This window comes from Lepisosteus oculatus, chromosome 18, assembly GCF_040954835.1.
Source record: "Lepisosteus oculatus isolate fLepOcu1 chromosome 18, fLepOcu1.hap2, whole genome shotgun sequence".
Lineage (NCBI taxonomy): Eukaryota > Metazoa > Chordata > Actinopteri > Semionotiformes > Lepisosteidae > Lepisosteus > Lepisosteus oculatus.
This window is the reverse complement of record NC_090713.1, coordinates 12,768,611-12,785,739: the sequence shown is the minus strand read 5'-3', so window position 1 is coordinate 12,785,739 and position 17,129 is coordinate 12,768,611. Positions and strand designations below refer to the sequence as shown.

Here is a 17,129-nt window from a genome sequence, read left to right as displayed (position 1 = left end):
GGGCTCTTCCGACGGTTTCGTCTTTCTCTTCGTAAATTAAGGGTCTTTTCTTTTTCAGCCAGACACTGCCTCTGCACGTTTCCCTCGATAATAATCTCGGGGCTTTTTGACTCTAGTGTTCCTACCATAGTACATTTATTGCAAAGTCTGCCGGGCCAGGGCTGCTCTTATTGCCCAGTGCCGGGTGTGGAGACGCTGCTTTTCACAAAGGGTGGTGGGGGCGTGGAACAAGCTACCCAGCCATGCCGTTGAAGGCGGTTCCCTGGCTTCTTTCAAGACAGCTGGAGGAGATCCTGGGATTCATTAACCTAACGGGGCAAAAGTGCCAATCTCCTCACTTAGATTGTTTTTATGTTCTTATAAGTGGGATTAGTTATCAATTCAGCTGATGTTTCTGGGAGTAGGTCAAAAGGAGATGCCAAAAAACAGTTTGCACAACGTAAACCAGCGTACTGAATAAACTGTCTACGCTGGTCATTTTCCTGCAGATTAACACTGTGCATCGCCACCATTTTTACAGACTATTCCTGATCACTGTTTGCTTAATCTCTGCCAGTTAAAGGAGCACCTTTGCACTGTTGATCGGAAAAGTGTCCCACTGAAGTCAATATACTAATAACGTATATATGTCAAAATACATGGACTTTTTGAAAATTTATAAAAGCCCAATGTAAGGTGCTTAATTTAGTAATTATCCTGTTCAGTTGGAAGGTGTATATCCTATTTTTCCTGATGATTTTAATCAATCACAAATGGGCTGCTCTTTCAACAAGGATGATGGGCGTGGATTGACGGTTTTCATCAGGATAGGCCGACTCCAGCCCTCAAGGAGGGCCAGTTCCCCAGCCAGTTCCATTCCACCGCTCATCCTTACTGTCTTACGGGCACTTATCCAAGTAACCAGTCAGATCTCCTCATTTTTCACAATTTGACAATCGCTGATAAAATCGGCAGGAACATGTCTGCAGAGGGACACTTCAGAAGCATTGCAGTATTAAACACGTATCTATATCTATATGAAAAAAGACCATTAGAAAATATAAGTGTTCTACAGTATACTGCAGAAAAGTAGAAACAATAGTGTATAATTTTAGATATTTTAATCTTAAATTTCAGACATGAAAACTGACATTAATGTTAACTGTCTTAGACATAATTTTACATAATTTTGTACATGATAGTATGTATATTTGAAACATTTCCATATACATTTAAATCAAACTAATGTTAAGTAAATATTTTGGATGACAGGGTCTTCTCCTGCTGCGCTCCAGAGCTCTGGAGTTCTGTCCCCAAGGATATCGGAGAGCCACCTTCTCTAAACTCCCTCAAATCCAAACTCACAGCTTCTTCTCCTTCAGAAGGGTTTGATTTAACGGGTTCTGTGTCTGTCCCTCTGCTTTCCTGCTGTATTCCAAACCTTTGTTTTAATTGTCTAATCCTGCTCTCTCCTCCAGCTGTGTGCTTTTCTTCCCATTACTGTCAAGTGCTTTAAGAAGCCTCTTTTAAAGATAAAAGAGATAAATATGATAAAAATATTTTTATTATTATATATTTAACTATATTTTTAGAAAATATAGTTATGTTTCCAGGTGGTTCTGCGTTTGATGTGGTGGATTGGCAGGTGGCTTGGACTCGGATCTCTTGACATTTTGGCTGGTTGACGTTTCTCTTCGGGGTGGGTGAAGGGAATCATGGGGGGGGGCGGGGGGAAACAGGCGGGTTAACCCTCGCCTTGCTGGAATCTTGCAGACATCAACGAGTGCCAGACCCCCGGCGTGTGCCCCAACGGCCACTGCGAGAACCTGGTGGGCACCTACCGCTGCCTGTGCCACGAGGGCTTCGTCCCAGAGTCCGACAGCAAGGGCTGCCGAGGTGAGATCCGCCCACTCCCCCCCCCCCTCCCGCCGTGGTGATGGTCTGTGCCAGCCCGTGACTCCCATCCCCACCCCCACCACCACCACTGTGCTCCCTGTCAACAGACATCAACGAGTGCGAGGATGCCCGGCTCTGTGCCAACGGGCACTGCATCAACACCGAAGGCTCCTTCCACTGCCAGTGTTACCCCGGGTACCAGCCCACGCAGGAGGGCAGCCACTGCGAAGGTAGGCCTCCCTCTGCCCTGTCCCGTTCTCACCACGTTTCAGCAAAGCTCTGCCTAAATAACCTGGGAGAAAGAAAGCACGAGTCCCGACAATAGACACCCTCATCCCCAGCTTTACGAGCGCAGTTAGAGCCCGAATTTCTTTTTCAGAAGCAAAACACCTGCGAAAGCGACACCCATTACAATACCCATTCAAATAGAGGTAAAAGTCTTCGCTTCATTCCAAGCGATCATAACCGGACATCAGCCCATTGCATTTAGGTACTTTTCCAGTTTGCTTGGGTAGTTTGGCACCAAAACTGCTAATTGTGGGTTATAGCATGTACCTGTAGAATTCACCAACACTGTTTTTTTTTCGTTTAAATGCATTATCAATGGAGAGTTCATATGGAGAAGTTATAGCACACATAGAACAGTAGAACAACATTCCTGAACAACATTTTGGACTGAACCGAAATGGTGTATTATGTTAGTTAACACGTCTTGTGCAGTCTTTGACCGTAAACCCATAAAAGTCAGACATCTCTGGAGATTTCGATACCATCGTGTGCATGCATCATCAGATTAAAACTAGGAATGCATTGGGGGTATTCAACGTATGCATGCATCATCAGATTAAAACATTTCACTGTCTGAAATTGTTCAAGTTTGTCTATCAATATTATTGTTGCACTCAGAATATTATCCTGCACTTTAACTAGTGTTACACCCTTACCATGTCTGTAAAGACAGTTAGGACAACAGCCAGGAGCAAGGTAGAATTAAAAAGGAAGAATGAGCCACACACTCAGAGCTTGTATTAGTCAGGGATGTTCACTTGTGGAATAAAAATATTCGTGTGAGTATGCCTCCTTCCTTTGTTTTAGAACTTGCTTGATTAACGAGCTGTGGCACCAGCCCTGAGCTTCCCGACACAATCTCTGTTTAATTCTCACCTAGAGAACATCTGTATCTCATGATCAAATCATTTCAATAATAATAATAATTGCTTACACTTATATAGCGCTTGTCTGGACACTCCAATCAAAGCACTTTACAGGTAATGGGAATCCCCTCCCCCCACCACCAGTGTGCAGCCCCACCTGGATGATGCGACGGCAGCCATAGTGCACCAGAACGGTCCCCACACCCCAGCTCTCAGTGGGGAAGAGTGCAGAGTGATGGAGCCAGTTCAGAGAGGGGGGTTATTAGGAGGCCATGATGGGTAAAGGCCAGGGGGGAAATTTGGCCAGGACACCAGGGTTACACCCCTACTCTTCTCGAGAAACGCCCTGGGATTTTTAATGATTTTTATGTCTTATTGGTGCCTTTTTAAAGTACTGTATAGTATCCCCATCACTATACTGAGGCACACAGGCCATGGGGTGAGCGCCCCCTACTGGCCCCACTAACACCTCTTCCAGCAGCAGCCTCAATTTTCCCAAGAGTCTCCCCTCCAGGTACTGACCACACTCACACCTGCTGAGCTTCAGGGGGGGGGTTGCCAGTGGGGAACTGCAGGGTGATATGGCTGCTGGCAAATTTCAAGTGCAGGTTTTGCGCATCTGGCCTCTACCAGACAGTTGTACAAAGAAAGATGGGGGTGAGGAGGCAGACTGTCCCATCAAGAAGGTTTTCCAAGAAAAGGACAGATCTCCTCAATTTCACGGTGCCGTATTTTCCCCCGGGAAGCTGTAGCATTGACAGCATTAGAATTAATTTCCCTTACATAGCACCCAGTATCAACATGTCACTTTAATACTGTTTCCAAAATGATTTCTAGTTCTGATGTGGCCAGTTAGCCATTTCGGTTCATTTATTTTGTGTTTTTTAAAGAAAAGAAGTGGAGATTTTGTTTGTTTTTTTGGGGGGGGGTGGGGGGTGGTTTGCAAGTCTTTGCCAGGAACGTCACTGTCAAAGCTGTGAGATCACTGCGGCATGTCCTTCAAAACTGACTCTTTATAATAATGATTATAATAATAATAATTGCTTACACTTATATAGCGCTTTTCTGGACACTCCACTCAAAGCGCTTTACAGGTAATGGGGATCCCCTTCACCACCACCAGTGTGCAGCCCCACCTGGATGAGGCGCCAGTCCGCTCCCCACACACCAGCTCTCAGTGGGGAGGAGAGCAGAGTGATGGAGCCAGTTCAGAGAGGGGGGTTATTAGGAGGCCATGATGGGTAAAGGCCAGGAGGGAAATTTGGCCAGGACACTGGAGTAACACCCCTACTCTTTTTGAGAAACACCCTGGGATTTTTAATGACCACAGAGAGTCAGGACCTCGGTTTTACGTCTCATCTGAAAGACAACGCCTGTTTACAGTATAGTATACAGTATACTCTTTGACACTACGCAACAGTATACAGTATATTAATAACGGGGTGCGATGAGCCCTCTCGACGTGATATTTTAAGGGTGACGTCCCTCCCAGGGTTGCTCAAGATCTGCAGTGCATGTCGGCATTGTGGATGTGGCGCCAGTTTTATGCCGGGAGGATTGGGCCCAGTTTGAATCCAACCCCATATGGTACCGGGTATTCTATACAGGCAAAAGCACCACCTGCAACTTTTCTATGGTCTGTTGGCTGTTTTTTATTTGATATTTTCTTAGTAATGTTATTTTATGTGGAATGAGTCATTGTTGCATGCCTGCGGCTTAAATTACCCCCTCCTGGAGATGAATAAAGTATTTGGAGTTGAATTGAAAATGCTTAGCCCCGTGAAAAAATTGGGCACAAATGAAATTTACGTAGGATAACTGCACCGCTTCAACTAGAAAAACGCACCGCTTGGAGAAATTAAATTCCTCTGTTCCAGACCAGTGGGATTCGGTCATCCGCAAGATGTTCCTTTGAGGCCAGGGATCATTAACGTCACGCAAAACCACACAGTTAGAAATTACAAAAAAAAGCTAAAAGAGAAGTCAAGGAGCTTGAAAATGACTAAGAAGGAAAAAGATGGGAAATCAGACAGTTTATAGTACTGGGAGTTGAGCAGCTTGTTGGTAGAGAAGGATGTTAAGATCCTTTAAAGGTCTCAGTGGAAAACTTCTTGTCTGGCTGTTCCAGTGAGGAACCCAGAGCAGGTAGTTTGGGGACCTGCAGCAGATTAAACTGACCTGATCATAAAGAAAGGGGTGAAGTCTGAAAAAGCAGAAAGTCAGTGAGGTAGATGGGACCCTTTTCCTTTCTCAGCCTTGAAATGCCAGCAGCCATATCGCCCTGCAGCTCACCGCTGGCAGCCCCACTGGAGCTCAGCAGGTGTGAGCCTGGTCAGTACCTGGAGGGGAGACTCCTGGGAAAGCTGAGGCTGCTGCTGGAAGAGGTGTTAGTGGGGCCAGCAGGGGGCGCTCACCCTGCGGTCTGTGTGGGTCCTAATGCCCCAGTATAGTGACGGGGACACTAGACTGTAAACAGGCGCCGTCCTTCGGATGAGACGTAAAACCGAGGTCCTGACACTCTGTGGTCATTCAAAATCCCAGGGCGTTTCTCGAAAAGAATATGGGTGTTACCCCGGTGTCCTGGCCAAATTTCCCATTGGCCCTTACCAATCATGGCCTCCTAATAATCCCCCTCTATGAATTGGCTACATTACTCTGCTCTCCTCCCCACTGATAGCTGATGTGTGGTGAGCGTTCTGGGGCACTATGGCTGCCGTCGCATCATCCAGGTGGATGCTGCACATTGGTGGTGGTGGAGGGGAACCCCATTACCTGTAAAGCGCTTTGAGTGGAGTGTCCAGAAAAGCGCTATATAAGTGTAAGCAATTATTATTATTATTATTATTATTATTACCTACCGTCCGGTATCGAAGCATTCAGTCAAAGATTAACAGATTACAGAACAGCTTCTACCTCCAATAAGACTGCTAAATAGCCGAGCTGCAGTCACCTTCAGCAAATCACCTGTAATGGCTACATTGACACACAGTTTTCACTGTATTCGGCCTGCTGCACTACTTAGACATAATGTATTGCATACACCCTGGACGCATTGCAGCTCTATGTATATTGAGCTCTGTCTTGAGTTTATTTTATTCCATTTCTATTGCATTATTATCTATTATTATGTAACCTTTCATTTTCTGATTTATACCACTCCCTTTGAGCATGTCGAAAATACATTTCATTGCCAGCAACTACTGCTGCATGCTGTATTGTTTGTGCATTTGATAAATCAACTTTGATTGATTGATAGATTGACAGGTTTGGCTTCTCCCCCCCCCTCCCCCCTCCCCATGCAGACATCAACGAGTGTGAGAGACCCTCGAACTGTCAGAGGGGCCGCTGCATCAACACCATGGGCTCCTACCGGTGCGAGTGCCCCAAGGGCTTCCAGCTGGTCAGTGGGCGTCTCTGCCAAGGTAGGCTGGTGCTTGCCATTGGTCAGGAGATATAATCACCAGTGACACTAGCGGGCACAGGGGCCGCGTCTCCCTGAGCTTAGTGTCCGACACGGTGATTGTAGTGCAGCAGAGAAAGCATGTCCCAGTCCAAATGTTCATTTCAAGCCAGCAGCCATATCGCTCTGCAACTCATAACTGGCAGCCCCATTGAAGCTCAGCAGGTGGGAGCCTGGTCAGTGCCTGGATGAAGAGACCTCCTGGTTAAAACTAAGGTTGCTGCTGGAAGAGGTGTTAGTTGCGCCAGCAGGGGGCGCTCACCCTGCGGTCTGTGTGGGTCCTGATTCCCCAGTATAGTGACGGGGGACACTGGACTGTAAACAGGCGCCGTCCTTCGGATGAGACGTAAAATCGAGGTCCTGACTCTCTGTGCTCATTAAAAATCCCAGGGTGTTTCTGGAGAAGAGTAGGGGTGTTACCCCAGTGTCCTGGCCAAATTTCCCCCCTGGCCTTTACCCATCATGGCCTCCTAATTACCCCCCTCTCTGAACTGGCTCCATCACTCTGCTCTCCTCCCCACTGAGAGCTGGGATGTGGGGAGCGGACTGGCGCCACATCCAGGTGGGGCTGCACACTGCTGGGGGTGGAGGGGATCCCATGACCTGGAAAGAGCTCTGAGGGGAGTGTCCAGAAAAGTGTAAGCAGTTATTATTATTATTTCCTGTGAAAGCCCGCCATTTTCCAGCACAAATAAAACTTCCCTTCCTGCTCTTGTTTTCTGGAACCTCATCATCCATCAGAAGGTATCGTAATGGGTTAGGGGGTGTGAGTAATTTCATGTAGGGCATCAAAAAAGAGAGAAGCAGATTAAAATCGGGCTGCTGGCTAAGGTTTGCCTGTCAAGCAAATCCTTAAAAAGTTAAGAACTGCACATTCCCTCTGGTCAGGAATGAAGAAACGGGAAGGCCTATCGGCAAATGATTTCTTTTCTGTCTGGCAGGGCGAAGAAACCAGGCAGCAAATGTAAAAAAAACAAACTAATATTTGCTTGCAATAATTTACAGACCCCAAAGCACAACATCTACATCTATTTTGTTTAGATATTAATAAAAGTACGAGTTATCGGGTTCCTCTTATGTAGTGAGGCACGAATACTGTATATAGGAAAATGGGGGATGTCGTTCTTTATAAAGTAAAGATCCTGTTCAATACTAAATTTCTTCCTCAAATGGATGCTAAATGAGTGGGGAACCTCTTCCCGACTCCAAACTTGACATCACTAAACAAGCGAGAGACGATCACTCATCAATTTCCCTTAAGGATCAATAAAGTCCTATCTACCTATAAGAAATCGGTATTTACACATTGATAAGAGAACAGTCCCTTACCTAAAGCCTAGAGTTTAGTGCTCAGATTAACTGGTGTTCCGTTCTTACGGTCTGTCAGTTGAGGTCTGCTCTCTTGTGGTCCTGATCCTTCTCCTGTTTTTCTTTCTTCTCTTTGTTAATTACTGTCTCAGCATTGGTCCGGTCTCCTCTGTTGATCCCCTAAGAATGCTGACTTCGGGATTGATACAAATTTAGCTTAGTCTTAATTGGGGGGGGGGGGGGAGGGTAATTGCTTGGCTTGCTGGATTTTAAGACAGGAAAAGAGAAGCCGTCTTTCTGGTAGCAAAATTTTGTCCAGTGACTGGAGGCCTCCTGAACTCCTGTCACACTGTGCAGCTTTCTGAAATATCCTAAACCCTCCATAGCGTAGCAACTGCTTTTTGTCCAGGAACAGGTAAAGGTGTATGTGACACCCGAAGAAGACTCCACAGCCGAAACGTTGTCTCTTTTCTTTCCCTTTCAGCGTGGAATGAGTTTTTATTCAGCCTAGTACAGATCTTTAACTGCGTTAATATATTCTGAAACAAGGTCCATGCGTATCCGGTTTCCAGTCCATGATCTGTACGGCTCTGTGGCCGAACAATGATGTTTAGAGACAAGAGGAGGCCACGTAGACTCTCTGCCTCCTTTGCTTGTAAGGTCTGGATCAGCTTTGAGGAAATCTGTTTTTTTTATATATATATATTCTTGGTCATAGTAAAGGTGAAATCTTGGCAGCCTTGCCTTCATGTTATTTCTGTCCCCTCGTAGACATCGACGAGTGCGCCCACGACAGGAGTCTTTGCCAGCCGAACGGGCTGTGCCAGAATGTGGAGGGCAACTATATCTGCCTGTGCCATGAGGGCTTCATCAGCTCAGAGGACAAGCACAGCTGTGAAGGTAGATTACATCTGTGATCTGCGAAAAAAGACCTGCCACCTTCCCCGCTGTTTCTTTGGCTTTTGTTTCTTTATTTTGCAGCCAGGACTCAACCAGTAAATGTATTCACTCGGAACACACCATGGGTCCTTAGGCCCAGACAACGCTGAATCAAACCTGGGTCTTGAGTTGCCGTAGCAGGGATTCCCTGAGCAGTAGGCATTCTGCCAAAGGGGTAGGAGGAACGTTAGTCAGCCAGGGCCTTCATGGCGATTTGGTTAAACGGTGACCCGCCGAAACACATGACATCATCACTCGGTGCTACCCATCCCATAAGGCATGGCGGAGTGGCCGGGTCATCAAAAAGCTGAATGTTGCCGAGAGGTGTAACCGACAGTTATCGGCTTTGTCGGGCATTCCTGATGTGACACGAAGGAGTGCAGTGATGAGCTGGGCTCATACAGCTGGGCCAACGTGTCAACTCTTGAGAATCAAAGAAGTGTCTCGGGGCGCATTCCTCACATGGGAATGAGAGAATTCAGTAGCACCTTAAGGGAGCTGATTTTTCTTGTGAACCAGGGGAACAAAACCAGACGGAGAGTGGCCACACCCAGGGAGATAGAACAGTGATATCTCAGGTTAGGCACAACAAGGGGCATTTACGGAGACTGTTCAAGTAAAGAGGAAAATTAAAACTGAAGGTTGCCGTTTCTAACTGCCAGATGACCGAAGTTCAAGTCTTGTCCTCTGGCCAAACAGGATCTGCCAGTGATTTAAAAATCTATTTAATCAAGATGTAACAGGGAAAGTGGAACAGCGAAGGTTGAGGACCTAACTCGGGCAGGAAGGGTAAGATATCAGGTTGGTCCGAAACTCAGTAAGTACCTCCCATATTAATATCTGAGAGAAGATGGGTTTAATGTGTGTGAATCCTCAGGAAGCGGGCTACGTGACAGGAGGATCTGTTATACCTAGATACTAACAGTCATGGATTGGAATTCCAAAAGAATGACAAAGACCTCCTCTTGATGTCCTTCAACAAACAGGCCACCATCAGCCTTCAAATCCGGTAGAGCGAAGCACTGAATTGAGGAGCTGTCTTCACTGCAAGCTAACAGCAACAGAAGCTGCTTCCCTATGGAGAAGGCTCAGCCCCAACAAAGCTCTCCCTGTGGTGTAACCTGGATTCTGGGGAGAATCCCAGTCACAATGATGCTGTCCAGATCTAAACCACTCGAGGAATGCCTGCATCCTCTGATCTGCCTTTCATCAGCTGAGCCACTCTCATGTGTCCCTGTTTTTTAAAATCCCAAGACTTCCAGCACCCAAGTACAGATTTCATTACACCTTTAAGAAAGCAGTAAGCTCAAAACTCTGGTCTGGTCCTTGTGAGAAGAAGTGTTTGCAGATTTTTTTTATCGCAGCTCTCTAAGATCACCTCCGTAACGGATCAGCATTTGAATTGATCCGTATCTTTAAACGTGATTAGCTGGGAATTCATCATGCATTGGATCTATGCGTTTCCAAGCAATTAGCTGGGAAATCAAGTGTTGGATTTTCCACCCGCTAACAGGAAAGATGAGCTGGCAGGTTGTTGGTGATGTCGTTTCCGTACCACTGCTCACTAAGAGAGGAACCACGTTCAGAGAATTGAGAAGACATGGGTGCCCTCTTGTGGGTTGGGGTGGAATAAACAGGCACCTTGCTACACCCCGCTAAAAGGATCCTCACCAGATCCAGTGCTAAAGACTCCCTGAAACAAATCTTCTCCTTCTGAAACCAAGACCTTTGCTTCGAGTGCACAGAATTGCAAGAGGAAACAAGGACTGCTCAGACCATGGGCAGCTGGAGAACATGCTTTTATACAAGGAGGTCACGAGTGAAGGCAAGCTAGCCAGCTTTGTAGTGGCCGCTGCTTATATGGGGGGGAAAGCAGCGGTTCGAGGATGCAGCACAGTGGATACGAGCAAGCAAACAGTCCAGAGTTGTGGTCTAACAAAGGAAGAATGAAATCCAAGTAGACTCGAGAGCGAAGCACAAGTGGAAAGGTGAAATTGAGACAAAGGTAGGCTAGGAAGCCAATAGAGTAACACACGGAAGGGAACACAAAGCTTGGGAACTCTATAAGTTATATTCTATAACAGAGCCCAGGTACTGGTTGCCAGGGTTACGTGATCCGACAGGAAGCCTGCTCCACCTGAGATGGGTTGGGTCATAAATGGTGGACAGGTGGAACAGGCTTCCTGTCGGATCAGATAACCCCTGCAACCAGTAGAAACTCCTCTGGATGCTGTGGCAATGCTAGCTGGGGGGCTCAGTGGTGATCCATGGGGGGGGTGCCAGCATGACAAACTCCTGTTTTCTTCTGCAGAGATCGAGACGGACGACGACGACAAGAAGGAGTGCTATCTGAACCTGGACGACACAGTGTTCTGCGACAGTGTCCTGGCCGTCAACATCACCAAGCAGGAATGCTGCTGCACTGTCGGGGTGGGCTGGGGGGACAGGTGCGAGATCTACCCCTGTCCCATCCACAATTCCGGTACGACCGTCTACTCCCCCCACCCTTAACTCAGCCCACTTCTGTGTGTGTGTCCAGTTTTGCAACAAGCCTTTAAAATGAATGGGGAAATATATTAAATTCAGTCTTATCAGTTCAAACGTCAGTGCAGCTTTATTTCCACCAATAACGTGCAAAAAGATAAGAGACTGATACTAAGCAATGAGGCCTAATTAAATTGGTTCTGAAGCTAGGCAGTATCAAAGCTTTCTAACTTTGCTAAATTAGATCTAGTCGTGATTCTTTCTATTTAAACTTCTGTTCATCATTGAGCAGGATCAGTCACCCCAGTCACATAAAAAAGAATGGTATAGCAGGGTCTAGACATTCCCGAAGGTTTGGTGCAGAGAACCTAAGTCTAAGTCATTTATACCACCACATAATCTACTGCAGTTTATAGTATAGTACTCAGTTTAAAAGACATAAGTAAAGCTCTTATATAACAAAACACTAATGCATTGGCTTTAAGTTAAGTAAAATAATACTGATCAACTAAAACAAACAACAGCAATCACAAATGTGTAGTAATCAGCTACAATAAACAACGTGAATCCCTCTCTCTCTCTCTGCTCTGTGATCAGCATGCCCCACTGTAATGAAGTGGGCAATAAAACTGTCATTCCCCACACAGCTGACACAGAACCTGGAGCGTCCATTCCAGTGCAGGCTGAGCTGCTGGTACTTGGGCAGCTCAGAAACTACTACAGATTCATCTCAGATTCATATCTTCTGTGCAAGATCATTTGGACATTGAAATGAGCAACCTTTGTCTCATTTTTATCCAGCTCTGCTCTGATTCCAGCCCAAACCCCCCAGTGGACAGACTAAATCATTCATTTTGCAGACATTGAGACCCTGCTTGTATGAACAGGCATACCCTCAGTGTTCTCATGAATAGATCGAGGACAGGCACAGCACAGGACAAGGCAGAAGAACATATGGACCTGGAGAATATAAATTCCAGCATCTAGTTTCAGAGAAAGTCGTTGTGCTGCCTGCTAGCTTGACATAAGGGAACGGTCTAACGGTCTAAGGTGTTTGTTTCAGTCATCCTGGAACACAATAATAATAATAATAATAATAATAATAATAATAATAATAATAGAATGGTGAAATAACAATTCACTTATGGAAAGGTGTGTGTAACCAGTAAAAAAAACAGTGTACATCTGGACCAGCAGTGTGAACCCTAATGAGCCTTCCATCCTTTTTTAAACAGCTTCTTCCATTTTAGGGTCACAGAGGAGCTGGGGCCTATCCCAGCAAGAGCCAGTACATCGCAGGGCACACACTGACACATACACACACTCATATCAGGGCAGAAGCCAGTTAACCTACTAGCACGTCTCTGGGCTGTGGGAGGAAACCCACATGATCACAGGGGGAACATGCAAACTCCACCCAGACAAGCACCCCAGGTCCACATCTGAACCCAGGGCCCAAGCGCTGCGAGGCAGCAGTGCTTTAAACTGTGACACCGTCGTGTTCTTTCCCTGAAGCTCCTTTCCGATGCTTGTTTTCCGCAGCGGAGTTCCACTCCCTGTGTCCGATTGGAAGAGGCTTCTACATCGAGGAGAGCATCACAGAGTATGGGCTGCCAGCGCACAGAGGTAGGTTCTCGCTAAAACAAGAGATACATACACACCCCTATTTCTGTTATACAGCTGAACTTCCCCCTCCGATACAAGCTTTTTTGTTTGTTTTGTCTTAGACAGCACAAAATGTATTACTTAATGTAATTAATGTGCCCAACATGTTGATTGTCGGAGTGCACTATAGAGATCCTGCAGATTTAATTTCTCCGCATAAGTGCTTCAATAAACTGCTTGTCAACAACAACAGCCACCCTTATCCAGCATTGTGGTGGAAAATGCAAAGTCTAATTGTATTCAAACAAAAGCAGCTGTGAGCCTGGCCTGTACCTGACTGGGAAACCTCCTGGGAAAGATAAAGGTGCTGCTGGAAGAGGTGTTAGTGGGACCAGTAGGGGGCGCTCACCCTGTGGTCTGTGTGGGTCCTAATGTCCCAGCATAGTGACGGGGACAATAGACTGTAAAAACTGGCTCCATCACTCTGCTCTCCTCCCCACTGAGAGCTGGGGTGAGGGGACCGTTCTGGCGCATCATCCATGTGGGGGTACACACTGCTGGTGGTGGAGTGGATCCTTATTACCTGTAAAGAGCTTTGAGTCGATTAATATTATTATTAAACATATCTTAATGGTTTTTGCCAAACTGAGCACTTCAGGGGAGTAAGCTCTCCTGAGGGCATGGGCATCTGTTGGCACACAGTAGGTGCAGTTTCAGGCTCTCTCTTCTCACATGAATGCTTTGTCTCATTCCTGCTGGGTGTTTTGGTTTCTCTCTGTGTCTTACCAGATATCGACGAGTGTGTGCTGTTCAAGGAAGAGATCTGTAAAGAAGGCCACTGTGTGAATACACAGCCTGGGTATGAGTGTTACTGTCAGCAAGGCTTCTACTACGACAGTAACCTGCTGGAGTGCATTGGTAATTCAGTTCTCTCTATTGTGGTGCCTGTCTGAGCTTTAGTCAGAGGTAGGTGAGATGTAGCTGGTAGTTCTACCCAAAGCCACAAGAGGGCGCATAGAGGTCATCTTAAAAGGGAACTGCAAAGCTCTTTTTACATTTTGGGGTTATGACGCTTCAGCAATGACGAATGCATGTCAAACCACTATGAAACTACCAAGTACACGAGAAGGTGTACAAGCTCCAGTTTACATCCAAAAAGATGGAAAGTTTCACAGTATGCGTCACAGCATATTGCTGTCATTGCCTGTGCTTCAGAGCAAGGCAACAAAACTTCTATTGACGCAAACACAGCCCTATTAACAGTGTAAACATTCTTTAGACCAAGCGAATTTCACTACGATATTAGCAGTAAAATATTTTCATCAAACTGGCTCATACAAGGCGACACATTTTTTAGGTACTTTTAAGCATTGGAATAAAAGAGCAACCCGCCGACTAACTAAAACACACTCATAATAATTAACATTGTTAGGAGACCACGTTTCTCATTTGCTTACAGTGACTAGTGAGCAGGAAGGAAGAGGTTTGAACTCTCGCTCTCGTCCCTGGCCCCGACCAGTGGTTTCTCAACATGGTACCAGACAGTGCCTTTACCTCAAAGAGGCCTGAGAGAGAGAAAACTGTTTCAAACGTCACCCACTCTTAGCAGTCTAGAGGCAATTTCCACCTTTATACGTCTTGCATAAAAGGGGAGCTGCAGTCCTAACCTCTCACACCAGTTTATTAAATCTCGGAACGCAATAAATTCATTGACGTTCTAGAAAAAAATGACAAATTCCAAATTAAGTCTACAATCATAAACTTTGTGAAAGTGCTGTAAGGTTGCCATGTTGTTGAGAGTTCATGAGAATTGCGACTTGAAGCAGCCCTTCCTGCTCACTAGTCCCTGTGATGACTAATGTACTGAGATGTATAAGCGAATAAGTACAGGTTGTGCAGCAGACATTTCACCGCATAAATGTTCCAGCGTGATCTGCAGGCAGAATTCACCAGTGAGTAGTATTTGCCAGTGAAACCGTCTGGGAGAGGAGAGCAGTATTTTTACTGGATTAGAAGAGCTGGATTCACAAGCCTGCTTGTTTACAGGGTCACAGGGCCGCTTCACCTCACCGGAAGTCCTGTTGCCTCGTTCTGAATCGCAGAAACATGGCGCTGAGCAGACCTGGAAATGATGAAAACAGGAGGTTTTACAAGTTACTGTGCACAATTTACTTTCACTGTAGTTTGAAATGCACTCATCACTGCCGACCTTTTCTAACCTCAAAATTTAAAAATGGCGTTGCAGCTCCCCTTAAACTTGGAAGAGGCTCGGTTCAGGGCTTGAATTCAAGGGAACACGTTGGGCACCAGGTCTGAACCATCAGATTGTTTTTATGTTTGTCTCACTACACACACTAGAAAGAAACAGCCAAAACAGAAATGAGAAAAACAAAACAACAAACAACATTCAGTTTTCTTTCTTCGAAAGTCAGTTTTGCAAGTTGTAGCTTGTGTGGAGTGCCGCAGTTTTTTTCCCAGGGCTTTTCCCCGTCTCCTCCTTCGGATACAAACATTGAGACTCATAGACAGATCCTGCGTGAGGCTTTATAAAATCAGGTGTCCTGGCACAGTTTTCTTAGCCCTCCAGAATAAAACCCCAAATTGGGAAAACAAAATTAAAGGGGAATATTTTTCCAGATTTTGGAGCAGACATCCAACGGTGGCGAGTTTGCCTTGTAAATCACTGGAGCATTGCAGAAGAAACGTTTGCTGTTTAAGCCACTAAATGGTTCCGATAGAATTAAGACGGAGACGAGTTCCCTTCATCGATTGCAATCAAAAAGAGGACAGATCAAATCAAACACGTCTCACGCAAGGGCAGTCGTTTTGCACAGTCTACCTCAGTGGCAGCTGATCAGCTCAGCCAGTAAGAGTATCATCCCATCATCCTGAGCTTGTTGGTTGCTGGTTTATCCAACTCTGACTGCCTGCTCCCAAGCACAGGCTCCTGTCTGCCTGAGCACCCCCAGAGCTGGGCTGAGGTATCCCCCACTTTCCATAGCGCAGCTGATTTTCAGTCAGCGACTGAAGAGTGAAACCCGAACCAGAGAGCACAAGTGGAAGCTGTGTGGGAACGCATTTAAAAGTGAAAACAGGGGGCCCTTCTTTACACAGAGGGCGGTGGGAGTGTGGGACAAGCTGCCCAGCCCTGTGGTTGAAGCCCCTACCCTGGCTGCTGTCAAGACCCAGCTGGGTGAGATCCTCCGGTCAGGACAGAAGGCCCTTCTTTACAAAGAGGGAGGTTGGGGTGTGGAACAAGCTACCCAGCCGTGTGATTGAAGCGGATACCCTGGCTTGTTTCAAGAAACAGCTGGAAGAGATCCTCCAGTCAGGACAGGAAGCGCTCTTCTTTACACAGAGGTTGGTGGGAGTGTGGAACGTGCTGCTCAGCCATGGGGTTGAAGCTGAACGTCTTTCAAGAAACAGCTGGAAGAGATCCTCCAGTCAGGACAGGAAGCGCTCTTCTTTACACAGAGGGTGGTGGGAGTGTGGAACAAGCTGCCCAGCCATGTGGTTGAAGCTGAACCTCTTTCAAGAAACAGCTGGATGACGTCCTCAGAAAAACGAACAACTCACTACCGCACAGGTCACAACAGCCAAATCGTTAACTAGTTAACCAGGCGAACGGTCAATGAGGTGAACTTTTGATTCCGAAAAGGAAAATAGCTTTTTTCTTTGCCTTCCGGGCGTTCCTCGAAGGCAATGCAGTTTGTAGCTCAGCGATTATCCGGTCTCAGTCTCCATACCTGGAAATGATAGTAACTGGAAAAGCAGGGGAGAGCATTGACAAGTCCAGTCAGAGAGACGGATAACAAGCCTTTCTTCTTGTCTTGTCGTCTGAGTGTCTGGGGCGATCATGCAGGGGACGAAGATTTTATTTTTTCGCGTCTGCCTTCGTTGCGTAAACCAACAGGTACAACTGGCACTGTGCTGGGGACTCTCGCAAATTAAAGGGCTTTTCCGGCCATTCTTCCATCTGCTAACGGCTCAATCCAATTCAGGGTCGCTGGGGGGCCAGAGTCTATCCCAGCAGGCGACAGGCACAAGGCAGGGAACGCCCTGGATAAGATGCCAGTCCGTCACAGGACGCACACAGACACAGACACACACTCAGACCAGGACTAATTTTCCCAAAGCCGCTTAACCCCCCAGCCAGGATGTCTTTGCACTATAGGAGGAAACTCATGCAAACTTAGGAAGAACATGCAAACTCCACCCAGACAGTACCCCAGTCCGCAAGGCCGCCATGCCAACCACTCTGCCCAGCTAAATGGCTTTTGAAATGGCAAAACGTTTGGCCATGT

The 17,129-nt window shown here is 46.4% G+C and overlaps 2 protein-coding genes across 2 annotated transcripts in view; one reads left to right on the top strand and one right to left on the bottom strand.

Annotated features, from left to right (window-relative positions):
* LOC107076077 (NACHT, LRR and PYD domains-containing protein 12-like) overlaps nucleotides 1-17,129 on the bottom strand; it is a 703,435-nt gene that overhangs the window by 445,298 nt on the left and 241,008 nt on the right. The gene's annotated exons all lie outside the window — the stretch shown is intronic.
* LOC138223953 (latent-transforming growth factor beta-binding protein 3-like) overlaps nucleotides 1-17,129 on the top strand; it is a 47,142-nt gene that overhangs the window by 12,656 nt on the left and 17,357 nt on the right. The window contains exons 7-13 of the mRNA XM_069180132.1: nucleotides 1,753-1,875; nucleotides 1,983-2,105; nucleotides 6,332-6,451; nucleotides 8,569-8,697; nucleotides 11,048-11,218; nucleotides 12,763-12,846; nucleotides 13,615-13,743. Coding sequence (XP_069036233.1) covers nucleotides 1,753-1,875; nucleotides 1,983-2,105; nucleotides 6,332-6,451; nucleotides 8,569-8,697; nucleotides 11,048-11,218; nucleotides 12,763-12,846; nucleotides 13,615-13,743 — 879 coding nt within the window. The remainder of the gene's footprint in view (nucleotides 1-1,752; nucleotides 1,876-1,982; nucleotides 2,106-6,331; nucleotides 6,452-8,568; nucleotides 8,698-11,047; nucleotides 11,219-12,762; nucleotides 12,847-13,614; nucleotides 13,744-17,129) is intronic.